At 52.3% G+C, this 26,289-nt stretch overlaps 1 protein-coding gene across 1 annotated transcript; it reads left to right on the plus strand.

Annotated features, from left to right (window-relative positions):
• Positions 1-18,488: 18,488 nt before the first annotated feature.
• LOC142784470 (uncharacterized) lies at positions 18,489-19,422 on the plus strand. The gene has a single exon (XM_075882849.1). The coding sequence runs from the start codon at positions 18,489-18,491 to the stop codon at positions 19,419-19,421; it is 933 nt and encodes a 310-aa protein (XP_075738964.1). The 3' UTR covers position 19,422.
• Positions 19,423-26,289: the final 6,867 nt, after the last annotated feature.

Raw genomic sequence — 26,289 nt, forward strand, 5'->3', positions numbered from 1 at the left:
GTTGCTTTTTTCTTTGCGCTGATAGCTTTGAAGATATGTTCTGATGGTGGTGAGAGTGGAGCAAGACTGTCTCCGTGGCGCGATGGGCTAGCGCGATCGGCTGTTAACCGATAGGTTGGAGGTTCGAGCCCACGCGGTGGTGGTGCAGCGCTTTTTTTTCTTTGGGCTGATAGCTTTGAAGTTATGTTCTGATGGTGGTGAGAAGGGAGCAAGACTGTCTCCGTGGCGCAATGGGCTAGCGTGATCGGCTGTTAACCGAAAGGTTGGTGGTTCGAGCCCAACCGGTGGTGGTGTGGCGCTTTTTTTTCTTTGGGGTGATAGCTCTGAAGAAATGTTCTGACGATGGTGAGAGTGGAGCACGACTGTATCCGTGGGGCAATTGGCTAGCGCGATCGGCTGTTAACCGAAAGGTTGGAGGTTCGAGCCCACCCGGTGGTGGTGCGGCGCTTTTTTTTCTTTGCGCTGATAGCTTTGAAGGTATGTTCTGATGGTGGTGAGAGTGGAGCACGATTGTCTCCGTGGCGCAATTGGCTAGCGCGATCTTCTGTTAACCGAAAGGTTGGAGGTTCGAGCCCACAAGTGGTGGTACGGCGCTTTTTTTTTCTTTGGGCTGATAGCTTTGAAGATATGTTCTAATTGTGGTGAGAGTGGAGCAGGACTGTCTCTGTGGCGCAATTGGCCAGCGCGATCGGCTGTTAACCGAAAAGTTGGAGGTTCGAGCCCACCCGTTGGTGGTGCGGCGCTTTTTTTTTCTGTGGGCTGATAGCTTTGATGATATGATCTGATGGTGGTGAGAGATGAGCAAGACTGTCTCCGTGGCGCAATGGGCTAGCGCGATCGGCTGTTGACCGAAAGATTGGAGTTTCGAGCCCTCCCGGGAGTGCTGTGTTGCTTTTTTCTTTGCGATGATAGCTTTGAAGATATGTTCTGATGGTGGTGAGAGTGGAGCAAGACTGTCTCCGTGGCGCATTGTGCTAGCTCGATTTGCTGTTAACCGAAAGGTTGGAGTTTTGAGCCCTCCCGGGAGTGGTGTGTTGCTTTTTTCTTTGCGGTAATAGCTTTGAAGATATGTTCTGATGGTGGTGAGAGTGGAGCAGGACTGTCTTCGTGGCGCAATTGGCTAGCGCGATCGGCTGTTAACCGAAAGGTTGGAGGTTCTAGCCCAACCGGTGGTGGTGCGGCGCTTTTTTTTCTTTGGGTTGATAGCTCTGAAGAAATGTTCTGACGGTGGTGAGAGTGGAGCACGACTGTCTCCGTGGGGCAATTGGCTAGCGCGATCGGCTGTTAACCGAAAAGTTGGAGGTTCGAGCCCACCCGGTGGTGGTGCGGCGCTTTTTTTTTCTTTGGGGTGATAGCTCTGAAGAAATGGTCTGACGGTGGTAAGAGTGGAGCAGGACGGTCCCCGTGGCGCAATTGGCTAGCGCGATCGGCTGTTAACCGAAAAGTTGGAGGTTCGAGCCCACCCGGTGGTGGTGCGGCACCTGTTTTTTTCTTTGGGCTGATAGCTTTGAAGATATGTTCTAATTGTGGTGAGAGTTGAGCGGGACTTTCTCCGTGGCGCAATTGGCCAGCGCGATCGGCTGTTAACCGAAAATTTGGAGGTTCGAGCCGTTCCGGGAGTGGTATTTTGCTTTTTTCTTTGCGCTGATAGCTTTGAAGATATGTTCTGATGGTGGTGAGGGTGGAGCACGACTGTCTCCGTGGCGCAATTGGCTAGCGCGATCGGCTGTTAACCGAAATGTTGGAGGTTCGAGCCCACCCCGTGGTGGTGCGGTGCTTTTTTTTCTTTGGGCTGATAGGTTTGAAGTTATGTTCTGATGGTGGTGAGAAGGGAGCAAGACTGTCTCCGTGGCGCAATGGGCTAGCGCGATCGGCTGTTGACCGAAAGGTTGGAGTTTCGAGCCCTCCCGGGAGTGGTGTGTTGCTTTTTTCTTTGCGCTGATAGCTTTGAAGATATGTTCTGATGGTGGTGAGAGTGGAGCAAGACTGTCTCCGTGGCGCGATGGGCTAGCACGATCGGCTGTTAACCGAAAGGTTGGAGGTTCGAGCCCACCCGGTGGTGGTGCAGCGCTTTTTTTCTTTGCGCTCATAGCTTTGAAGATATGTTTTGATGATGGTGAGAGTGGAGCAAGACTGCCTCCGTGGCGCAATGGGCTAGCGCGATCGGCTGTTAACCGAAAGGTTGGAGTCTCGAGCCCTCCCAGGAGTGGTGTGTTGCTTTTTTCTTTGTGGTAATATCTTTGAAGATATGTTCTGATGGTGGTGAGAGTGTAGCAGGACAGTCTTCGTGGCGCAATTGGCTAGCGCGATCGGCTGTTAACCGAAAGGATGGAGGTTCGAGCCCAACCGGTGGTGGTGTGGCGCTTTTTTTCTTTGGGGTTATAGCTCTGAAGAAATGTTCTGACGATGGTGAGAGTGAAGCACGACTGTCCCCGTGGGGCAATTGGCTAGCGCGATCGGCTGTTAACCGTAAGGTTGGAGGTTCGAGCCCACCCGGTGGTGGTGCAGCGCTTGTTTTTTCTTTGGGCTGATAGCTCTGAAGAAATGTTCTGACGGTGGTGAGAGTGGAGCAGGACTGTCTCGATGGCGCAATTGGCTAGCGCGATCGGCTGTTAACCGAAAAGTTGGAGGTTCGAGCTCTCCTGGTGGTGGTGCGGCGCTTTTTTTCTGTGGGCTGATAGCTTTGAAGTTATGTTCTGATGGTGATGAGAGTGGAGCAGGACTGTCTCCGTGGCGCAATTGGCTAGCGTGACCAGCTGTTAACCGGAAAGTTGGAGGTTCGAGCCCTCCCGGAAGTGGTGTTTTGCTTTTTTCTTTGCGGTAATAGCTTTGAAGATATGTTCTGATGGTGGTGAGAGTGGAGCAGGACTGTCTTCGTGGCGCAATTGGCTAGCGCGATCGGCTGTTAACCGAAAGGTTGGAGGTTCGAGCCCAACCGGTGGTGGTGTGGCGCTTTTTTTTCTTCGGGGTGATAGCTCTGAAGAAATGTTCTGACGATGGTGATAGTGGAGCACGACTGTCTCCGTGAGGCAATTGGCTAGCGCGATCGGCTGTTAACCGAAAGGTTGGAGGTTCGAGCCCAACCGGTGGTGTTGCGGCGCTTTTTTTCTTTAGGGTGATAGCTCTGAAGAAATGTTCTGATGGTGGTGAGAGTAGAGCAGGACTGTCTCCGTGGCGCAATTGGCTAGCGCGATCGGCTGTTAACCGAAAGGTTGGAGTTTCGATCCCTCCCGGGAGTGGTGTGTTGCTTTTTTCTTTGCGCTGATAGCTTTGAAGATATGTTCTGATGATGGTGAGAGTGGAGCACGGCTGTCTCCGTGGCGCAGTTGGCTAGCGCGATCGGCTGTTAACCGAAAGGTTGGAGGTTCGAGCCCACCCGGTGGTGGTGCAGCGCTTTTTTTTCTTTGTGCTGATAGCTTTGAAGATATGGTATGATGGTGGTGAGAGTGGAGCAGGACTGTCTCCGTGGCGCAATTGGCTAGCGCGATTGGCTGATAACCGAAAGGTTAGAGGTTCGAGCCCACCCGGTGGTGGTGCGGTGGTTTTTTTCTTTGGGCTGATAGCTTTGATGATATGTTCTGATGGTGGTGAGAGATGAGCAAGACTGTCTCCGTGGCGCAATGGTCTAGCGCGATCGGCTGTTGACCGAAAGGTTGGAGTTTCGAGCCCTCCCGGGAGTGGTCTGTTGCTTTTTTCTTTGCGATGATAGCTTTGGAGATATGTTCTGATGGTGGTGAGAGTGGAGCAAGACTGTCTCCGTGGTGCAATGGGCTAGCGCGATCGGCTGTTAATCGAAAGGTTGGAGTTTTGAGCCCTCCCGGGAGTGGTGTGTTGCTTTTTTCTTTGCGGTAATGGCTTTGAAGATATGTTCTGATGGTGGTGAGAGTGGAGCAGGACTGTCTTCGTGGCGCCATTGGCTAGCGCGATCGGCTGTTAACCGAAAAGTAGGAGGTTCTAGCCCAACCGGTGGTGGTGCGGAACTTTTTTTTTCTTTGGGGTGATAGCTCTGAAGAAATGTTCTGATGGTGGTGAGAGTGGAGCACGACTGTCTCCGTGGGGCAATTGGCTAGCGCGATCGGCTGTTAACCGAAAGGTTGGAGGTTCGAGCCCACCTGGTGGTGGTGCGGCGCTTTTTTTCTTTGGAGTGATAGCTCTGAGGAAATGGTCTGACGGTGGTGAGAGTGGAGCAGGACGGTCCCCGTGGCGCAATTGGCTAGCGCGATCGGCCGTTAACCGAAAAGTTAGAGGTTCGAGCCCACCCGGTGGTGGTACGGCGCTTTTTTTTTCTTTGGGCTGATAGCTTTGAAGATATGTTATAATTGCGGTGAGAGTTGAGTAGGACTTTTTCCGTGGCGCAATTGGCCAGCGCGATCGGCTGTTAACCGAAAAGTTGGAGGTTCGAGCCCTCCCGGGAGTGGTGTTTTGCTTTTTTCTTTGCGCTGATAGCTTTGAAGATATGTTCTGATGGTGGTGAGAGTGGAGCACGACTGTCTCTGTGGCGCAATTGGCTAGCGCGATCGGCTGTTAACCGAAAGGTTGGAGGTTCGAGCCCACCCGGTGCTGGTGCGGTGGTTTTTTTTCTTTGGGCTGATAGCTTTGAAGTTATGTTCTGATGGTGGTGAGAAGGGAGCAAGACTGTCTCCGTGGCGCAATGGGCTAGCGCGATCGGCTGTTGACCGAAAGGTTGGAGTTTCGAGCCCTCCCGGGAGTGGTGTGTTGCTTTTTTCTTTGCGCTGATAGCTTTGAAGATATGTTCTGATGGTGGTGAGAGTGGAGCAAGACTGTCTCCGTGGCGCGATGGGCTAGCGCGATCGGCTGTTAACCGATAGGTTGGAGGTTCGAGCCCACGCGGTGGTGGTGCAGCGCTTTTTTTTCTTTGGGCTGATAGCTTTGAAGTTAAGTTCTGATGGTGGTGAGAAGGGAGCAAGACTGTCTCCGTGGCGCAATGGGCTAGCGTGATCGGCTGTTAACCGAAAGGTTGGTGGTTCGAGCCCAACCGGTGGTGGTGTGGCGCTTTTTTTTCTTTGGGGTGATAGCTCTGAAGAAATGTTCTGACGATGGTGAGAGTGGAGCACGACTGTATCCGTGGGGCAATTGGCTAGCGCGATCGGCTGTTAACCGAAAGGTTGGAGGTTCGAGCCCACCCGGTGGTGGTGCGGCGCTTTTTTTTCTTTGCGCTGATAGCTTTGAAGGTATGTTCTGATGGTGGTGAGAGTGGAGCACGATTGTCTCCGTGGCGCAATTGGCTAGCGCGATCTTCTGTTAACCGAAAGGTTGGAGGTTCGAGCCCACAAGTGGTGGTACGGCGCTTTTTTTTTCTTTGGGCTGATAGCTTTGAAGATATGTTCTAATTGTGGTGAGAGTGGAGCAGGACTGTCTCCGTGGCGCAATGGGCTAGCGCGATCGGCTGTTGACCGAAAGGTTGGAGTTTCGAGCCCTCCCGGGAGTGGTGTGTTGCTTTTTTCTTTGCGCTGATAGCTTTGAAGATATGTTCTGACGATGGTGAGAGTGGAGCACGACTGTCTCCGTGGGGCAATTGGCTAGCGCGATCGGCTGTTAACCGTAATGTTGGAGGTTCGAGCCCACCCGGTGGTGGTGCAGCGCTTTTTTTTCTTTGGGCTGCTAGCTCTGAAGAAATGTTCTGACGGTGGTGAGAGTGGAGCAGGACTGTCTCCGTGGCGCAATTGGCTAGCGCGATTGGCTGTTAACCGAAAAGTTGGAGGTTCGAGCCCACCAAGTGGTGGTGCGGCACTTTTTTTTCTTTGGGCTGATACCTTTGAAGATATGTTCTGATGGTGGTGAGAGTGGAGCAAAACTGTCTCCGTGGCGAAATTGGCTTGCGCGATCGGCTGTTAACCGAAAGGTTGGAGGTTCGAGCCCACCCGGTGGTGGTGCGGCGCTTTTTTTTCTTTGCGCTGATAGCTTTAAAGATATGTTCTGATGGTGGTGAGAGTGGAGCACGATTGTCTCCGTGGCGCAATTGGCTAGCGCAATCTGCTGTTAACCGAAAGGCTGGAGGTTCGAGCCCACAAGTGGTGGTATGGCGCTTTTTTTTTCTTTGGGCTGATAGCTTTGAAGATATGTTCTAATTGTGGTGAGAGTGGAGCAGGACTGTCTCCGTGGCGCAATTGGCCAGCGCGATCTGCTGTTAACCGAAAAGTTGGAGGTTCGAGCCCACCCGTTGGTGGTGCGGCGCTTTTTTTTCTTTGCGCTGATAGCTTTGAAGATATGTTCTGATGGTGGTGAGAGTGGAGCACGATTGTCTCCGTGGCGCAATTGGCTAGCGCGATCTGCTGTTAACCGAAAGGTTGGAGGTTCGAGCCCACAAGTGGTGGTGCGGCGCTTTTTTTTCTTTGGGCTGATAGCTTTGAAGATATGTTCTAATTGTGGTGAGAGTGGAGCAGGACTGTCTCCGTGGCGCAATTGGCCAGCGCGATCGGCTGTTAACCGAAAAGTTGGAGGTTCGAGCCCACCCGTTGGTGGTGCGGTGCTTTTTTTTCTTTGGGCTGATAGCTTTGATGATATGTTCTGATGGTGGTGAGAGATGAACAAGACTGTCTCCGTGGCGCAATGGGCTAGCGCGATCGGCTGTTGACCGAAAGATTGGAGTTTCGAGCCCTCCCGGGAGTGCTGTGTTGCTTTATTCTTTGCGATGATAGCTTTGAAGATATGTTCTGATGGTGGTGAGAGTGGAGCACGACTGTCTCTGTGGCGCAATTGGCTAGCGCGATCGGCTGTTAACCGAAAGGTTGGAGGTTCGAGCCCACCCGGTGGTGGTGCGGTGCTTTTTTTTCTTTGGGCTGATAGCTTTGAAGTTATGCTCTGATGGTGGTGAGAAGGGAGCAAGACTGTCTCCGCGGCGCAATGGGCTAGCGCGATCGGCTGTTGACGGAAAGGTTGGAGTTTCGAGCCCTCCCGGGAGTGGTGTGTTGCTTTTTTCTTTGCGCTGATAGCTTTGAAGATATGTTCTGATGGTGGTGAGAGTGGAGCAAGACTGTCTCCGTGGCGCGATGGGCTAGCGCGATCGGCTGTTAACCGATAGGTTGGAGGTTCGAGCCCACGCGGTGGTGGTGCAGCGCTTTTTTTTCTTTGGGCTGATAGCTTTGAAGTTATGTTCTGATGGTGGTGAGAAGGGAGCAAGACTGTCTCCGTGGCGCAATGGGCTAGCGTGATCGGCTGTTAACCGAAAGGTTGGTCGTTCGAGCCCAACCGGTGGTGGTGTGGCGCTTTCTTTTCTTTGGGGTGATAGCTCTGAAGAAATGTTCTGACGATGGTGAGAGTGGAGCACGACTGTATCCGTGGGGCAATTGGCTAGCGCGATCGGCTGTTAACCGAAAGGTTGGAGGTTCGAGCCCACCCGGTGGTGGTGCGGCGCTTTTTTTTCTTTGCGCTGATAGCTTTGAAGGTATGTTCTGATGGTGGTGAGAGTGGAGCACGATTGTCTCCGTGGCGCAATTGGCTAGCGCGATCTGCTGTTAACCGAAAGGTTGGAGGTTCGAGCCCACAAGTGGTGGTACGGCGCTTTTTTTTTCTTTGGGCTGATAGCTTTGAAGATATGTTCTAATTGTGGTGACAGTGGAGCAGGACTGTCTCTGTGGCGCAATTGGCCAGCGCGATCGGCTGTTAACCGAAAAGTTGGAGGTTCGAGCCCACCCTTCGGTGGTGCGGCGCTTTTTTTTCTGTGGGCTGATAGCTTTGATGATATGATCTGATGGTGGTGAGAGATGAGCAAGACTGTCTCCGTGGCGCAATTGGCTAGCGCGATCGGCTGTTAACCGAAAGGTTGGAGTTTTGATCCCTCCCGGGAGTGGTGTGTTGCTTTTTTTCTTTGCGCTGATAGCTTTGAAGATATGTTCTGATGGTGGTGAGAGTGGAGCACGACTGTCTCCGTGCGCAGTTGGCTAGCGCGATCCGCTGTTAACCGAAAGGTTGGAGGTTCGAGCACACCCGGGGGTGGTGCGGCGCTTTTTTGTGCTGATAGCTTTGAAGCTATGTTCTGATGGTGGTGAGAGTGGAGCAGGACTGTCTCCGTGGCGCAATTGGCTAGCGCGATTGGCTGTTAACTGAAAGGTTGGAGGTTCGAGCCCACCCGGTGGTGGTGCGGCGCTTTTTTTTCTTTGGGCTGATAGCTTTGAAGATATGTTCTTATGGTGGTGAGAGTGGAGCAAGACTGTCTCCGTGGCGCAATTGGCTAGCGCGATCGGCTGTTAACCGAAAAGTCGGAGGTTCGAGCCTACCCGGTGGTTGTGCGGCGCTTTTTTTTCTGTGGGCTGATAGCTTTGAAGATATGTTCTGATGGTGGTGAGAGTGGAGCAGGACTGTCTCCGTGGCGCAATTGGCTAGCGCGATCGGCTGTTAACCGAAAAGTTGGAGGTTCGAGCCCACCCGGTGGTGGTGCGGTGCTTTTTTTTGGGCTGATAGCTTTGAAGATATGTTCTGATGGTGGTGAGAGTGGAGCAGGACTGTCTCCATGGCACAATTGGCTAGCGCGATCGGCTCTTAACCAAAAGGTCGGAGGTTCGAGCCCACCCGGTGGTGGTATGACGCTTTTTTTTTCTTTGGGCTGATAGCTTTGAAGATATGTTCTGACGGTGGAGAGAGTGAAGCAGGACTGTCTCCGTGGCGCAATTGGCTAGCGCGATCGGCTGTTAACCGAAAGGTTGGAGTTTCGAGCCTACCCGGTGGTGGTGCGGCGCTTTTTTTCTTTGGGCTGATAGCTTTGAAGATATGTTCCGATGGTGGTGAGAGTGGAGCACGACTGTCTCCGTGGCGCAGTTGGCTAGCGCGATCGGCTGTTAACCGAAAGGTTGGAGGTTCGAGCCCACCAGGTGGTGGTGCGGCGCTTTTTTTCTTTGTGCCGATAGCTTTGAAGATATGTTCTGATGGTGGTGAGAGTAGAGCAGGACTGTCTCCGTGGTGCGATTGGCTAGCGCGATTGGCTGTTCACCGAAAGGTTGGAGGTTCGAGCCCACTCGGTGGTGGTGCGGTGGTTTTTTTTCTTTGAGCTGATAGCTTTGAAGATATGTTCTGATGGTGGTGAGAGTGGAGCAGGAGTGTCTCCGTGGCGCAATTGGCTAGCGCGATCGGCTGTTAACCGAAAAGTCGGAGGTTCGAGCCCACCCAGTGGTGGTGAGGCGCTTTTTTTCTTTGGGCTGATACCTTTGAAGATATGTTCTCATGGTGGTGAGAGTGGAGCAGGACTGTCTCTATGGCGAAATTGGCTTGCGCGATCGGCTGTTAACCGAAAGGTTAGAGGTTCGAGCCCACCCGGTGGTGGTGCGGCGCTTTTTTTTCTTTGCGCTGATAGCTTTGAAGATATGTTCTGATGGTGGTGAGAGTGGAGCACGATTGTCTCCATGGCGCAATTGGCTAGCGCGATCTGCTGTTAACCGAAAGGTTGGAGGTTCGAGCCCACCCGGTGGTGGTGCGGCGCTTTTTTTTCTTTGGGCTGATAGCTTTGAAGATATGTTCTAATTGTGGTGATAGTGGAGCAGGACTGTCTCCGTGGCGCAATTGGCCAGCGCGATCGGCTGTTAACCGAAAAGTTGGAGGTTCGAGCCCACCCGGTGGTGGTGCGGTGCTTTTTTTTGGGCTGATAGCTTTGATGATATGATCTGATGGTGGTAAGAGATGAGCAAGACTGTCTCCGTGGCGCAATGGGCTAGCGCGATCGGTGGTTAACCGAAAAGTTGGAGGTTCAAGCCTACCCGGTGGTAGTGCGGCGCTTTTTTTTCTGTGGGCTGATAGCTTTGAAGATATGTTCTGATGGTGGTAAGAGTGGAGCAGGACTGTCTCCGTGGCGCAATTGGCTTGCGTGATTGGCTGTTAACCGGAAAGTTGGAGGTTCGAGCCCACCCGGTGGTGGTGCGTCGCTTTTTTTTGCGCTGATAGCTTTGAAGATATGTTCTGATGGTGGTGAGAGTGGAGCAGGATTGTCTCCGTGGCGCAATGGCTAGCGCGATCGGCTGTTAACCAAAAGGTCGGAGGTTCGAGCCCACCCAGTGGTGGTGCGGCGCTTTTTTTTCTTTGGGCTGATAGCTTTGAAGATATGTTCTTATGGTGGTGAGAGTGGAGCAGGACTGTCTCCGTGGCGCAATTGGCTAGCGCGATCGGCTGTTAACCGAAAATTCAGAGGTTGGAGCCTACCCGGTGGTTGTGTGGCGCTTTTTTTTCTGTGCGTTGATAGCTTTGAAGATATGTTCTGATGGTGGTGAGAGTGGAGCAGGACTGTCTCCGTGGCGCAATTGGCTAGCGTGATCGGCTGTTAACCGAAAAGTTGGAGGTTCGAGCCCACCCGGTGGTGGTGCGGTGCTTTTTTTCTTTGGGCTGATAGCTTTGAAGATATCTTCTGATGGTGGTGAGAGTGGAACAGGACTGTCTCCATGGCGCAATTGGCGAGCGCGATCGGTGTTAACCAAAAGGTCGGAGGTTCGAGCCCACCCGGTGGTGGTATGGCGCTTTTTTTTTCTTTGGGCTGATAGCTTTGAAGATATGTTCTGATGGTGGTGAGAGTGAAGCAGGACTGTCTCCGTGGCGCAATTGGCTAGCGCGATCGGCTGTTAACCGTAAGGTTGGAGGTTCGAGCCCACCCGGTGGTGGTGCAGCGCTTTTTTTTTCTTTGGGCTGATAGCTCTGAAGAAATGTTCTGACGATGGTGAGAGTGGAGCAGGACTGTCTCCGTGGCGCAATTGGCTAGCGCGATCAGCTGTTAACCAAAAGGTCGGAGGTTCGAGCCCACCCAGTGGTGGTATGGCGCTTTTTTTTCTTCGGGCTGATAGCTTTGATGATATGTTCTTATGGTGGTGAGAGTGGAGCAGGTCTGTCTCCGTGGCGCAATTGGCTAGCGCGATCGGCTGTTAACCGAAGAGTCGGAGGTTGGAGCCTACCCGGTGGTTGTGCGGCGCTTTTTTTTCTGTGGGTTGATAGCTTTGAAGATATGTTCTGATGGTGGTGAGAGTGGAGCAGGACTGTCTCCGTGGCGCAATTGGCTAGCGTGATCGGCTGTTAACCGAAAGGTTGGAGGTTCGAGCCCACCCGGTGGTGGTGCGGCGCTTTTTTTTCTTTGGGCTGATAGCTTTGAAGATATGTTCTAATTGTGGTGAGAGTGGAGCAGGACTGTCTCTGTGGCGCAATTGGCAGCGCGATCGGCTGTTAACCAAAAAGTTGGAGGTTCGAGCCCACCCGGTGGTGGTGCGGTGCTTTTTTTTCTTTGGGCTGATAGCTTTGATGATATGATCTGATGGTGGTGAGAGATGAGCAAGACTGTCTCCGTGGCGCAATGGGCTAGCGCGATCGGCTGGTAACCGAAAGGTAGGAGTTTCGAGCCCACCCGGCGTTGGTGCGGCGCTTTTTATTCTTTGGGCTGATAGCTTTGAAAATATGTTCTGATGGTGGTGAGAGTAGAGCAGGACTGTCTCCGTGGCGCAATTGGCTAGCGCGATCGGCTGTTAACCGAAAGGTTGGAGTTTTGATCCCTCCCGGGAGTGGTGTGTGGCTTTTTTCTTTGTGCTGATAGCTTTGAAGATATGTTCTGATGGTGGTGAGAGTGGAACAGGACTGTCTCCGTGGCGCAATTGGCTAGCGCGATTGGCTGTTAACCGAAAGGTTGGAGGTTCGAGCCCACCCGGTGGTGGTGCGGCGCTTTTTTTTCTTTGGGCTGATAGCTTTGAAGATATGTTCTTATGGTGGTGAGAGTGGAGCAAGACTGTCTCCGTGGCGCTATTGGCTAGCGCGATCGGCTGTTACCGAAAAGTCGGAGGTTCGAGCCTACCCGGTGGTTGTGCGGCGCTTTTTTTTCTGTGGGCTGATATCTTTGAAGATATGTTCTGATGGTGGTGATAGTGGAGCAGGACTGTCTCCGTGGCGCAATTGGCTAGCGTGATCGGCTGTTAACCGAAAAGTTGGAGGTTCGAGCCCACCCGGTGGTGGTGCGGTGCTTTTTTTCTTTGGGCTGATAGCTTTGAAGATATGTTCTGATGGTGGTGAGAGTGGAGCAGAACTGTCTCCATGGCGCAATTGGCTAGCGCGATCGGCTGTTAACCAAAAGGTCGGAGGTTCGAGCCCACCCGGTGGTGGTATGACGCTTTTTTTTCTTTGGGCTGATAGCTTTGAAGATATGTTCTGATGGTGGTGAGAGTGAAGCAGGACTGTCTCCGTGGCGCAATTGGCTAGCGCGATCGGCTGTTAACCGAAAGGTTGGAGTTTCGAGCCCACCCGGCGGTGGTGCGGCGCTTTTTTTTCTTTGGGCTGATAGCTTTGAAGATATGTTCCGATGGTGGTGAGTGTGGAGCACGACTGTCTCCGTGGCGCAGTTGGCTAGCACGATCGGCTGTTAATCGAAAGGTTGGAGGTTCGAGCCCACCAGGTGGTGGTGCGGCGCTTTTTTTCTTTGTGCTGATAGCTTTGAAGATATGTTCTGATGGTGGTGAGAGTAGAGCAGGACTGTCTCCGTGGCGCGATTGGCTAGCGCGATTGGCTGTTAACCGAAAGGTTGGAGGTTCGAGCCCACTCGGTGGTTGTGCGGTGGTTTTTTTTCTTTGAGCTGATAGCTTTGAAGATATGTTCTGATGGTGGTGAGAGTGGAGCAGGACTGTCTCCGTGGCGCAATTGGCTAGCGCGATCGGCTGTTAACCGAAAAGTCGGAGGTTCGAGCCCACCCAGTGGTGGTGCGGCGCTTTTTTTTCTTTGGGCTGATACCCTTGAAGATATGTTCTGATGGTGGTGAGAATGGAGCAGGACTGTCTCCGTGGCGCAATTGGCTAGCGCGATCGGCTGTTAACCAAAAGGTCGGAGGTTCGAGCCCACCCGGCGGTGGTGCGGCGCTTTTTTTTCTGTGGGCTGATAGCTTTGAAGATATGTTCTGATGGTGGTGAGAGTGGAGCAGGACTGTCTCCGTGGCGCAATTGGCTAGCGCGATCGGCTGTTAACCAAAAGGTCGGAGGTTCGAGCCCACCCGGTGGTGGTATGACGCTTTTTTTTCTTTGGGCTGATAGCTTTGAAGGTATCTTCTGATGGTGGTGAGAGTGAAGCAGGACTGTCTCCGTGGCGCAATTGGCTAGCGCGATCGGCTGTTAACCAAAAGGTTGGAGTTTCGAGCCCACCCGGCGGTGGTGCGGTGCTTTTTTTTCTTTGGGCGGATAGCTTTGAAGATATGTTCCGATGGTGGTGAGAGTGGAGCACGACTGTCTCTGTGGCGCAGTTGGATAGCGCGATCGGCTGTTAACCGAAAGGTTGGAGGTTCGAGCCCACCAGGTGGTGGTGCGGCGCTTTTTTTCTTTGTGCTGATAGCTTTGAAGATATGTTCTGATGGTGGTGAGAGTGGAGCAGGACTGTCTCCGTGGCGCAATTGGCCAGCGCGATCGGCTGTTAACCGAAAAGTTGGAGGTTCGAGCCCACCCGGTGGTGGTGCGGTTCTTTTTTTTCTTTGGGCTGATAGCTTTGAAAATATGTTCTGATGGTGGTAAGAGTGGAGCAGGACTGTCTCCGTGGCGCAATTGGCTTGCGTGATTGGCTGATAACCGGAAAGTTGGAGGTTCGAGCCCACCCGGTGGTGGTGCGTCGCTTTTTTTCTTTGCGCTGATAGCTTTGAAGATATGTTCTGATGGTGTTAAGAGTGGAGCAGGACTGTCTCCGTGGCGCAATTGGCTTGCGTGATTGGCTGTTAACCGGAAAGTTGGAGGTTCGAGCCCACCCGGTGGTGGTGCGTCGCTTTTTTTCTTTGCGCTGATAGCTTTGAAGATATGCTCTGATGGTGGTGAGAGTGGAGCAGGATTGTCTCCGTGGCGCAATGGCTAGCGCGATCGGCTGTTAACCAAAAGGTCGGAGGTTCGAGCCCACCCAGTGGTGGTGCGGCGCTTTTTTTTTCTTTGGGCTGATAGCTTTGAAGATATGTTCTTATGGTGGTGAGCGTGGAGCAGGACTGTCTCCGTGGCGCAATTGGCTAGCGCGATCGGCTGTTAACCGAAAATTCAGAGGTTGGAGCCTACCCGGTGGTTGTGCGGCGCTTTTTTTCTGTGGGTTGATAGCTTTGAAGATATGTTCTTATGGTGGTGAGAGTGGAGCAGGACTGTCTCCGTGGCGCAATTGGCTAGCGTGATCGGCTGTTAACCGAAAAGTTGGAGGTTCGAGCCCACCCGGTGGTGGTGCGGTGCTTTTTTTCTTTGGGCTGATAGCTTTGAAGATATCTTGTGATGGTGGTGAGAGTGGAACAGGACTGTCTCCATGGCGCAATTGGCGAGCGCGATCGGTGTTAACCAAAAGGTCGGAGGTTCGAGCCCACCCGGTGGTGGTATGGCGCTTTTTTTTCTTTGGGCTGATAGCTTTGAAGATATGTTCTGATGGTGGTGAGAGTGAAGCAGGACTGTCTCCATGGCGCAATTGGCTAGCGCGATCGGCTGTTAACCGAAAGGTAGGAGTTTCGAGCCCACCCGGCGGTGGTGCGGCGCTTTTTTTTCTTTGGGCTGATAGCTTTGAAGATATGTTCTGATGGTGGTGAGAGTAGAGCAGGACTGTCTCCGTGGCGCAATTGGCTAGCGTGATCGGCTGTTAACCGCAAGGTTGGAGTTTCGATCCCTCCCGGGAGTGGTGTGTTGCTTTTTTCTTTGCGCTGATAGCTTTGAAGATATGTTCTGATGGTGGTGAGAGTGGAGCACGACTGTCTCCGTGGCGCAGTTGGCTAGCGCGATCGGCTGTTAACCGAAAGGTTGGAGGTTCGAGCCCACCCGGGGGTGGTGCGGCGCTTTTTTTCTTTGTGCTGATAGCTTTGAAGATATGTTCTGATGGTGGTGAGAGTGGAGCAGGACTGTCTCCGTGGCGCAATTGGCTAGCGCGATCTGCTGTTAACCGAAAGGTTGGAGGTTCGAGCCCACCCGGTGGTGGTGCGGCGGTTTTTTTTCTTTGGGCTGATAGCTTTGAAGATATGTTCTAATTGTGGTGAGAGTGGAGCAGGACTGTCTCCGTGGCGCAATTGGCCAGCGCGATCGGCTGTTAACCGAAAAGTTGGAGGTTCGAGCCCACCCGGTGGTGGTGCGGTGCTTTTTTTTCTTTGGGCTGATAGCTTTGATGATATGATCTGATGGTGGTGAGAGATGAGCAGGACTGTCTCCGTGGCGCAATGGGCTAGCGCGATCGGCTGTTGACCGAAAGGTTGGAGTTTCGAGCCCTCCCGGGAGTGGTGTGTTGCTTTTTTTTCTGGCTGATAGCTTTGAAGATATGTTCTGATGGTGGTAAGAGTGGAGCACGACTGTCTCCGTGGCGCAGTTGGCTAGCGCGATCGGCTGTTAACCGTAAGGTTGGAGGTTCGAGCCCACCCGGTGGTGGTGCAGCGCTTTTTTTTTCTTTGGGCTGATAGCTCTGAAGAAATGTTCTGACGATGGTGAGAGTGGAGCAGGACTGTCTCCGTGGCGCAATTGGCTAGCGCGATCGGCTGTTAACCAAAAGGCCGGAGGTTCGAGCCCACCCAGTGGTGGTATGGCGCTTTTTTTTCTTCGGGCTGATAGCTTTGATGATATGTTCTTATGGTGGTGAGAGTGGAGCAGGTCTGTCTCCGTGGCGCAATTGGCTAGCGCGATCGGCTGTTAACCGAAGAGTCGGAGGTTGGAGCCTACCCGGTGGTTGTGCGGCGCTTTTTTTTCTGTGGGTTGATAGCTTTGAAGATATGTTCTGATGGTGGTGAGAGTGGAGCAGGACTGTCTCCGTGGCGCAATTGACTAGCGTGATCGGCTGTTAACCGAAAGGTTGGAGGTTCGAGACCACCCGGTGGTGGTGCGGCGCTTTTTTTTCTTTGGGCTGATAGCTTTGAAGATATGTTCTAATTGTGGTGAGAGTGGAGCAGGACTGTCTCTGTGGCGCAATTGGCTAGCGCGATCGGCTGTTAACCAAAAAGTTGGAGGTTCGAGCCCACCCGGTGGTGGTGCGGTGCTTTTTTTTCTTTGGGCTCATAGCTTTGATGATATGATCTGATGGTGGTGAGAGATGAGCAAGACTGTCTCCGTGGCGCAATGGGCTAGCGCGATCGGCTGGTAACCGAAAGGTAGGAGTTTCGAGCCCACCCGGCGTTGGTGCGGTGCTTTTTTTTCTTTGGGCTGATAGCTTTGATGATATGATCTGATGGTGGTGAGAGATGAGCAGGACTGTCTCCGTGGCGCAATTGGCTAGCGCGATCGGCTGTTAACCAAAAGGTCGGAGGTTCGAGCCCACCCGGTGGTGGTATGACGCTTTTTTTTCTTTGGGCTGATAGCTTTGAAGATATGTTCTGATGGTGGTGAGAGTGAAGCAGGACTGTCTCCGTGGCGCAAGTGGCTAGCGCAATCGGCTGTTAACCGAAAGGTTGGAGTTTCGAGCCCACCCGGCGGTGGTGCGGCGCTTTTTTTTCTTTGGGCTGATAGCTTTGAAGATATGTTCCGATGGTGGTGAGTGTGGAGCACGACTGTCTCCGTGGCGCAGTTGGCTAGCACGATCGGCTGTTAATCGAAAGGTTGGAGGTTCGAGCCCACCAGGTGGTGGTGCGGCGCTTTTTTTCTTTGTGCTGATAGCTTTGAAGATATGTTCTGATGGTGGTGAGAGTAGAGCAGGACTGTCTCCGTGGCGCGATTGGCTAGCGCGATTGGCTGTTAACCGAAAGGTTGGAGGTTCGAGCCCACTCGGTGGTGGTGTGGTGGTTCTTTTTCTTTGAGCTGATAGCTTTGAAGATATGTTCTGATGGTGGTGAGAGGGGAGCAGGACTGTCTCCGTGGCGCAATTGGCTAGCGCGATCGGCTGTTAACCGAAAAGTCGGAGGTTCGAGCCCACCCAGTGGTGGTGCGGCGGTTTTTTTTCTTTGGGCTGATAGCTTTGAAGATATGTTCTAATTGTGGTGAGAGTGGAGCAGGACTGTCTCCGTGGCGCAATTGGCCAGCGCGATCGGCTGTTAACCGAAAAGTTGGAGGTTCGAGCCCACCCGGTGGTGGTGCGGTGCTTTTTTTTCTTTGGGCTGATAGCTTTGATGATATGATCTGATGGTGGTGAGAGATGAGCAGGACTGTCTCCGTGGCGCAATGGGCTAGCGCGATCGGCTGTTGACCGAAAGGTTGGAGTTTCGAGCCCTCCCGGGAGTGGTGTGTTGCTTTTTTTTCTGGCTGATAGCTTTGAAGATATGTTCTGATGGTGGTAAGAGTGGAGCACGACTGTCTCCGTGGCGCAGTTGGCTAGCGCGATCGGCTGTTAACCGTAAGGTTGGAGGTTCGAGCCCACCCGGTGGTGGTGCAGCGCTTTTTTTTTCTTTGGGCTGATAGCTCTGAAGAAATGTTCTGACGATGGTGAGAGTGGAGCAGGACTGTCTCCGTGGCGCAATTGGCTAGCGTGATCGGCTGTTAACCGAAAAGTTGGAGGTTCGAGCCCACCCGGTGGTGGTGCGGTGCTTTTTTTCTTTGGGCTGATAGCTTTGAAGATATGTTCTGATGGTGGTGAGAGTGGAGCAGGACTGTCTCCGTGGCGCAATTGGCTAGCGCGATCGGCTGTTAACCGTAATGTTGGAGGTTCGAGCCCACCCGGTGGTGGTGCAGCGCTTTTTTTTTCTTTGGGCTGATAGCTCTGAAGAAATGTTCTGACGATGGTGAGAGTGGAGCAGGACTGTCTCCGTGGCGCAATTGGCTAGCGCGATCGGCTGTTAACCAAAAGGCCGGAGGTTCGAGCCCACCCAGTGGTGGTATGGCGCTTTTTTTTCTTCGGGCTGATAGCTTTGATGATATGTTCTTATGGTGGTGAGAGTGGAGCAGGTCTGTCTCCGTGGCGCAATTGGCTAGCGCGATCGGCTGTTAACCGAAGAGTCGGAGGTTGGAGCCTACCCGGTGGTTGTGCGGCGCTTTTTTTTCTGTGGGTTGATAGCTTTGAAGATATGTTCTGATGGTGGTGAGAGTGGAGCAGGACTGTCTCCGTGGCGCAATTGACTAGCGTGATCGGCTGTTAACCAAAAATTTGGAGGTTCGAGCCCACCCGGTGGTGGTGCGGTGCTTTTTTTTCTTTGGGCTCATAGCTTTGATGATATGATCTGATGGTGGTGAGAGATGAGCAAGACTGTCTCCGTGGCGCAATGGGCTAGCGCGATCGGCTGGTAACCGAAAGGTAGGAGTTTCGAGCCCACCCGGCGTTGGTGCGGTGCTTTTTTTTCTTTGGGCTGATAGCTTTGATGATATGATCTGATGGTGGTGAGAGATGAGCAGGACTGTCTCCATGGCGCAAACTGGGACAAATGCCTAGGCTTGTGGCATGGTTCTTGGGAGACCACCCCACAAAACTTTGCAAATATGAACTGGTCACTTGTACCGACGAAGTATCTCGGAGTACCCCTCCAGCATTACAAAAACACGGATGATTACTGGAAAGAGATATGTGAGAGCACTCGTGAGAAGACAAGAAACTGGGGTGGTAGGGAACTTTCTATGTTTTCTAGAGCGACTGCATGCAATTGGTTCATTGTTTGCAAAGTATGGTATGTTCTGCAGTTCCTATTTATGTCGAGAGCAAATGTGCAGAAATTGCATCGAGTCTTAGCTGTGTTTGTTTGGGGGTCGGTTTGGGAGCGTACGAGTCGAACAAACTTATTTCATTCACTAAGAAATGGCGGTTTAGGATTGGCTCACCTCTTCCTCAAGCAAATTGTGTCTAGATATATTTTTTTACGCGACCAATGTAACCCGTTTGTGAGAACATTTCTACAAATTGTACTTTCTAATAAGATTCCTGATTATGTGGTATCAAGTATGTCTGTGAAATGTAACCTACGCGGATATTTAAGAGAAGTTATAATGGCATATGAAATACTGAGAGTGAGATTTTCAATGGAATATTTATCTGTTGTAAAGAGAAAACGTCTTTACAGAGATTTACGTGACGTAATGCTGCCTCAGCCTATCTACAGATCAGTATACCAGGTTGGTGCTGAACGTGACGTATTGAAGAGAGTGAAAATGATGACCGTACGCGCAAGTGCAAAGACATTTTTTTTTCAGCTGCACAGCGGAACATTGCCCGTAAAACCATGGTTACAAGAAAAGGGTTTCTTTGTTCCGTGGTCGATGGACTGCCTTATCTGTAAGAAACCCGAGACTGTCAACCACATTTTTCTTGATTGCTGGGATGCTGTTTTTCTGTGGGACATTCTGCAGCGTACTTTGAAAAAGGACTTGCCTATCACACCACACGGTATTAGATTCTTGGCTGTAGAAAATGAGGATGGTGTGCCTTATGATATGTTTATGTTGCTTGTGCTTCACAGCGTGTGGCGAACTAGAATGGCAGTAAGACACGTAGATAAAGATGCCCGATGTGCGCATGAATACTTCACGGAAAGTATTGTATACATAAGAGACGTGTTATCTTCCAGAGAAGAAAGACCCGAATGGGTGTCGTTGTTGAATGTGTTGGCTACAATGAAGCAGTTTTAAATGAAACCAGTCACAGCCAGGCAGGTGTTTTTTTAAACTTGTTTAAATGTGATCGTAAATTGTATTTCTTTTGTGCGAAGCCGGCAATAAAGAAAAAAAAAAAAAGTCTCCATGGCGCAATTGGCTAGCGCGATCGGCTGTTAACCAAAAGGTCGGAGGTTCGAGCCCACCCGGTGGTGGTATGACGCTTTTTTTTCTTTGGGCTGATAGCTTTGAAGATATGTTCTGATGGTGGTGAGAGTGAAGCAGGACTGTCTCCGTGGCGCAAGTGGCTAGCGCAATCGGCTGTTAACCGAAAGGTTGGAGTTTCGAGCCCACCCGGCGGTGGTGCGGCGCTTTTTTTTCTTTGGGCTGATAGCTTTGAAGATATGTTCCGATGGTGGTGAGTGTGGAGCACGACTGTCTCCGTGGCGCAGTTGGCTAGCACGATCGGCTGTTAATCGAAAGGTTGGAGGTTCGAGCCCACCAGGTGGTGGTGCGGCGCTTTTTTTCTTTGTGCTGATAGCTTTGAAGATATGTTCTGATGGTGGTGAGAGTAGAGCAGGACTGTCTCCGTGGCGCGATTGGCTAGCGCGATTGGCTGTTAACCGAAAGGTTGGAGGTTCGAGCCCACTCGGTGGTGGTGTGGTGGTTTTTTTTTCTTTGAGCTGATAGCTTTGAAGATATGTTCTGATGGTGGTGAGAGGGGAGCAGGACTGTCTCCGTGGCGCAATTGGCTAGCGCGATCGGCTGTTAACCGAAAAGTCGGAGGTTCGAGCCCACCCAGTGGTGGTGCGGCGCTTTTTTTTCTTTGGGCTGATACCCTTGAAGATATGTTCTGATGGTGGTGAGAGTGGAGCAGGACTGTCTCCGTGGCGCAATTGGCTAGCGCGATCGGCTGTTAACCAAAAGGTCGGAGGTTCGAGCCCACCCGGCGGTGGTGCGGCGCTTTTTTTTCTGTGGGCTGATAGCTTTGAAGATATGTTCTGATGGTGGTGAGAGTGGAGCAGGACTGTCTCCGTGGCGCAATTGGCTAGCGTGATCGGCTGTTAACCGAAAAGTTGGAGGTTCGAGCCCACCCGGTGGTGGTGCGGTGCTTTTTTTCTTTGGGCTGATAGCTTTGAAGATATGTTCTGATGGTGGTGAGAGTGGAGCAGGACTGTCTCCATGGCGCAATTGGCTAGCGCGATCGGCTGTTAACCAAAAGGTCGGAGGTTCGAGCACACCCGGTGGTGGTATGACGCTTTTTTTTCTTTGGGCTGATAGCTTTGAAGATATGTTTTGATGGTGGTGAGAGTGAAGCAGGACTGTCTCCGTGGCGCAATTGGCTAGCGCGATCGGCTGTTAACCAAAAGGTTGGAGTTTCGAGCCCACCCGGCGGTGGTGCGGCGCTTTTTTTCTTTGGGCTGATAGCTTTGAAGATATGTTCCGATGGTGGTGAGAGTGGAGCACGACTGTCTCCGTGGCGCAGTTGGCTAGCGCGATCGGCTGTTAACCGAAAGGTTGTAGGTTCGAGCCCACCAGGTGGTGGTGCGGCGCTTTTTTTCTTTGTGCTGATAGCTTTGAAGATATGTTCTGATGGTGGTGAGAGTAGAGCAGGACTGTCTCTATGGCGAAATTGGCTTGCGCGATCGGCTGTTGAACGAAAGGTTAGAGGTTCAAGCCCACCCGGTGGTGGTGCGGCGCTTTTTTTTCTTTGCGCTGATAGCTTTGAAGATATGTTCTGATGGTGGTGAGAGTGGAGCACGATTGTCTCCGTGGCGCAATTGGCTAGCGCGATCTGCTGTTAACCGAAAGGTTGGAGGTTCGAGCCCACCCGGTGGTGGTGCGGCGCTTTTTTTTCTTTGGGCTGATAGCTTTGAAGATATGTTCTAGTTGTGGTGAGAGTGGAGCAGGACTGTCTCCGTGGCGCAATTGGCCAGCGCGATCGGCTGTTAACCGAAAAGTTAGAGGTTCGAGCCCACCCGGTGGTGGTGCGGTGCTTTTTTTTCTTTGGGCTGATAGCTTTGAAGATATGTTCTGATGGTGGTAAGAGTGGAGCAGGACTGTCTCCGTGGCGCAATTGGCTAGCGCGATCGGCTGTTAACCGAAAATTCAGAGGTTGGAGCCTACCCGGTGGTTGTGCGGCGCTTTTTTTCTGTGGGTTGATAGCTTTGAAGATATGTTCTGATGGTGGTGAGAGTGGAGCAGGACTGTCTCCGTGGCGCAATTGGCTAGCGTGAGCGGCTGTTAACCGAAAAGTTGGAGGTTCGAGCCCACCCGGTGGTGGTGCGGTGCTTTTTTTCTTTGGGCTGATAGCTTTGAAGATATCTTGTGATGGTGGTGAGAGTGGAACAGGACTGTCTCCATGGGCTAATTGGCGAGCGCGATCGGTGTTAACCAAAAGGTCGGAAGTTCGAGCCCACCCGGTGGTGGTATGGCGCTTTTTTTTTCTTTGGGCTGATAGCTTTGAAGATATGTTCTGATGGTGGTGAGAGTGAAGCAGGACTGTCTCCATGGCGCAATTGGCTAGCGCGATCGGCTGTTAACCGAAAGGTAGGAGTTTCGAGCCCACCCGGCGGTGGTGCGGCGCTTTTTTTTCTTTGGGCTGATAGCTTTGAAGATATGTTCTGATGGTGGTGAGAGTAGAGCAGGACTGTCTCCGTGGCGCAATTGGCTAGCGTGATCGGCTGTTAACCGAAAGGTTGGAGTTTCGATCCCTCCCGGGAGTGGTGTGTTGCTTTTTTCTTTGCGCTGATAGCTTTGAAGATATGTTCTGATGGTGGTGAGAGTGGAGCACGACTGTCTCCGTGGCGCAGTTGGCTAGCGCGATCGGCTGTTAACCGAACGGTTGGAGGTTCGAGCCCACCCGGGGGTGGTGCGGCGCTTTTTTTCTTTGTGCTGATAGCTTTGAAGATATGTCTGATGGTGGTGAGAGTGGAGCAGGACTGTCTCCGTGGCGCAATTGGCTAGCGCGATCTGCTGTTAACCGAAAGGTTGGAGGTTCGAGCCCACCCGGTGGTGGTGCGGCGCTTTTTTTTCTTTGGGCTGATAGCTTTGAAGATATGTTCTAATTGTGGTGAGAGTGGAGCAGGACTGTCTCCGTGGCGCAATTGGCCAGCGCGATCGGCTGTTAACCGAAAAGTTGGAGGTTCGAGCCCACCCGGTGGTGGTGCGGTGCTTTTTTTTCTTTGGGCTGATAGCTTTGATGATATGATCTGATGGTGGTGAGAGATGAGCAGGACTGTCTCCATGGCGCAATGGGCTAGCGCGATCGGCTGTTGACCGAAAGGTTGGAGTTTCGAGCCCTCCCGGGAGTGGTGTGTTGCTTTTTTTTCTGGCTGATAGCTTTGAAGATATGTTCTGATGGTGGTAAGAGTGGAGCAGGACTGTCTCCGTGGCGCAATTGGCTTGCGTGATCGGCTGTTAACCGGAAAGTTGGAGGTTCGAGCCCACCCGGTGGTGGTGCGTCACTTTTTTTCTTTGGGCTGATAGCTTTGAAGATATGTTCTGATGGTGGTGAGAGTGGAGCAGGATTGTCTCCGTGGCGCAATGGCTAGCGCGATCGGCTGTTAACCAAAAGGTCGGAGGTTGGAGCCTACCCGGTGGTTGTGCGGCGCTTTTTTTTCTGTGGGTTGATAGCTTTGAAGATATGTTCTGATGGTGGTGAGAGTGGAGCAGGACTGTCTCCGTGGCGCAATTGGCTAGCGTGATCGGCTGTTAACCGCAAAGTTGGAGGTTCGAGCCCACCCGGTGGTGGTGCGGTGCTTTTTTTCCTTGGGCTGATAGCTTTGAAGATATCTTCTGATGGTGGTGAGAGTGGAACAGGACTGTCTCCATGGCGCAATTGGCGAGCGCAATCGGTGTTAACCAAAAGGTCGGAGGTTCGAGCCCACCCGGTGGTGGTATGGCGCTTTTTTTTGGGCTGAAAGCTTTGAAGATATGTTCTGATGGTGGTGAGAGTGAAGCAGGACTGTCTCCGCGGCGCAATTGGCTAGCGCGATCGGCTGTTAACCGAAAGGTAGGAGTTTCGAGCCCACCCGGCGGTGGTGCGGCGCTTTTTTTTCTTTGGGCTGATAGCTTTGAAGATATGTTCTGATGGTGGTGAGAGTAGAGCAGGACTGTCTCCGTGGCGCAATTGGCTAGCGCCATCGGCTGTTAACCGAAAGGTTGGAGTTTTGATCCCTCCCGGGATTGGTGTGTTGCTTTTTTCTTTGCGCTGATAGCTTTGAAGATATGTTCTGATGGTGGTGAGAGTGGAGCAGGACTGTCTCCGTGGCGCAGTTGGCTAGCGCGATCGGCTGTTAACCGAAAGGTTGGAGGTTCGAGCCCACCCGGCGTTGGTGCGGTGGTTTTTTTTCTTTGGGCTGATAGCTTTGAAGATATGTTCTGATGGTGGTGAGAGTGGAGCAGGACTGTCTCCGTGACGCAATTGGCTAGCGCGATCGGCTGTTAACAGAAAAGTCGGAGATTCGAGCCCACCCAGTGGTGGTGCGGCGCTTTTTTTTTGGGCTGATACCTTTGAAGATATGTTCTGATGGTGGTGAGAGTGGAGCAGGACTGTCTCCATGGCAAAATTAGCTTGCGCGATCGGCTGTTAACCGAAAGGTTGGAGGTTCGAGCCCACCCAGTGGTGGTGCGGCGCTTTTTTTTCTTTGCGCTGATAGCTTTGAAGATATGTTCTGATGGTGGTGAGAGTGGAGCACGATTGTCTCCGTGGCGCAATTGGCCAGCGCGATCTGCTGTTAACCGAAAGGTTGGAGGTTCCAGCCCACCCGGTGGTGGTGAGGCGCTTTTTTTTTCTTTTAGGCTGATAGCTTTGAAGATATGCTCTAACTGTGGTGAGAGTGGAGCAGGACTGTCTCCGTGGCGCAATTGGCCAGCGCGATCGGCTGTTAACCGTAAAGTTGGAGGTTCGATCCCACCCGGTGGTGGTGCGGTGCTTTTTTTTCTTTGGGCTGATAGCTTTGATGATATGATCTGATGGTGGTGAGAGATGAGCAAGACTGTCTCCGTGGCGGAATGGGCTAGCGCGATCGGCTGTTGACCGAAAGGTTGGAGTTTCGAGCCCTCCCGGGAGTGGTGTGTTGCTTTTTACTTTGCGATGATAGCTTTGCAGATATGTTCTGATGGTCGTGAGAGTGGAGCAAGACTGTCTCCGTTGCGCAATGGGCTAGCGCGATCGGCTGTTAACCGAAAGGTTGGAGTTTTGAGCCCTCCCGGGAGTGGTGTGTTGCTTTTTTCTTTGCGGTAATAGCTTTGAAGATGTTCTTATGGTGGTGAGAGTGGAGCAGAACTGTCTCCGTGGTGCAATTGGCTAGCGCGATCGGCTGTTAACCGAAAATTCAGAGGTTGGAGCCTACCCGGTGGTTGTGCGGCGCTTTTTTTTCTGTGGGTTGATAGCTTTGAAGATATGTTCTGATGGTGGCGAGAGTGGAGCAGGACTGTCTCCGTGGCGCAATTGGCTAGCGTGATCGGCTGTTAACCGAAAAGTTGGAGGTTCGAGCCCACCCGGTGGTGGTATGACGCTTTTTTTTCTTTGGGCTGATAGCTTTGAAGATATGTTCTGATGGTGGTGAGAGTGAAGCAGGACTGTCTCCGTGGCGCAATTGGCTAGCGCGATCGGCTGTTAACCGAAAGGTTGGAGTTTCGAGCCCACGCGGCGGTGGTGCGGCGCTTTTTTTTTTCTTTAGGCTGATAGCTTTGAAGATATGTTCCGATGGTGGTGAGAGTGGACCTCGACTGTCTCCGTGGCGCAGTTGGCTAGCGCGATCGGCTGATAACCGAAAGGTTGGAAGTTCGAGCCCACCAGGTGGTGGTGCGGCGCTTTTTTTCTTTGTGCTGATAGCTTTGAAGATATGTTCTGATGGTGGTGAGAGTAGAGCAGGACTGTCTCCGTGGCGCGATTGGCTAGCGCGATTGGCTGTTAACCGAAAGGTTGGAGGTTCGAGCCCACTCGGTGGTGGTGCGGTGGTTTTTTTTTCTTTGAGCTGACAGCTTTGAAGATATGTTCTGATGGCGGTGAGAGTGGAGCAGGACTGTCTCCGTGGCGCAATTGGCTAGCGCGATCGGCTGTTAACCGAAAAGTCGGAGGTTCGAGCCCACCCAGTGGTGGTGCGGCGCTTTTTTTTCTTTGGGCTGATACCTTTGAAGATATGTGCTGATGGTGGTGAGAGTGGAGCAGGACTGTCTCTATGGCGAAATTGGTTTGCGCGATCGGCTGATAACCGAAAGGTTAGAGGTTCGAGCCCACCCGGTGGTGGTGCGGCGCTTTTTTTTCTTTGCGCTGATTGCTTTGAAGATATGTTCTGATGGCGGTGAGAGTGGAGCACGATTGTCTCCGTGGCGCAATTGGCTAGCGCGATCTGCTGTTAACCGAAAGGTTGGAGGTTCGAGCCCACCCGGTGGTGGTGCGGCGCTTTTTTTTTCTTTGGGCTGATAGCTTTGAAGACATGTTCTAATTGTGGTGAGAGTGGAGCAGGACTGTCTCCGTGGCGCAATTGGCAAGCGCGATCGGCCCTTAACCGAAAAGTTGGAGGTTCGAGCCCACCCGGTGGTGGTGCGGTGCTTTTTTTTCTTTGGGCTGATAGCTTTGATGATATGATCTGATGGTGGTTAGAGATGAGCAAGACTGTCTCCGTGGCACAATGGGCTAGCGCGATCGGCGGTTAACCGAAAAGTTGGAGGTTCGAGCCTACCCGGTGGTAGTGCGGCGCTTTTTTTTCTGTGGGCTGATAGCTTTAAAGATATGTTCTGATGGTGGTAAGAGTGGAGCAGGACTGTCTCCGTGGCGCGATTGGCTTGCGTGATTGGCTGTTAACCGGAAAGTTGGAGGTTCGAGCCTACCCGGTGGTGGTGCGTCGCTTTTTTTCTTTGCGCTGATAGCTTTGAAGATATGTTCTGATGGTGG

The sequence above is a fragment of the Rhipicephalus microplus genome, unplaced genomic scaffold, assembly GCF_043290135.1.
Source record: "Rhipicephalus microplus isolate Deutch F79 unplaced genomic scaffold, USDA_Rmic scaffold_14, whole genome shotgun sequence".
Classification (NCBI taxonomy): domain Eukaryota; kingdom Metazoa; phylum Arthropoda; class Arachnida; order Ixodida; family Ixodidae; genus Rhipicephalus; species Rhipicephalus microplus.

Coding starts and splice junctions, on each gene's coding strand:
- LOC142784470 (XM_075882849.1), top strand. CDS start 18,489: ATGTCGAGAGCAAATGTGCAGAAATTGCATCGAGTCTTAGCTGTGTTT.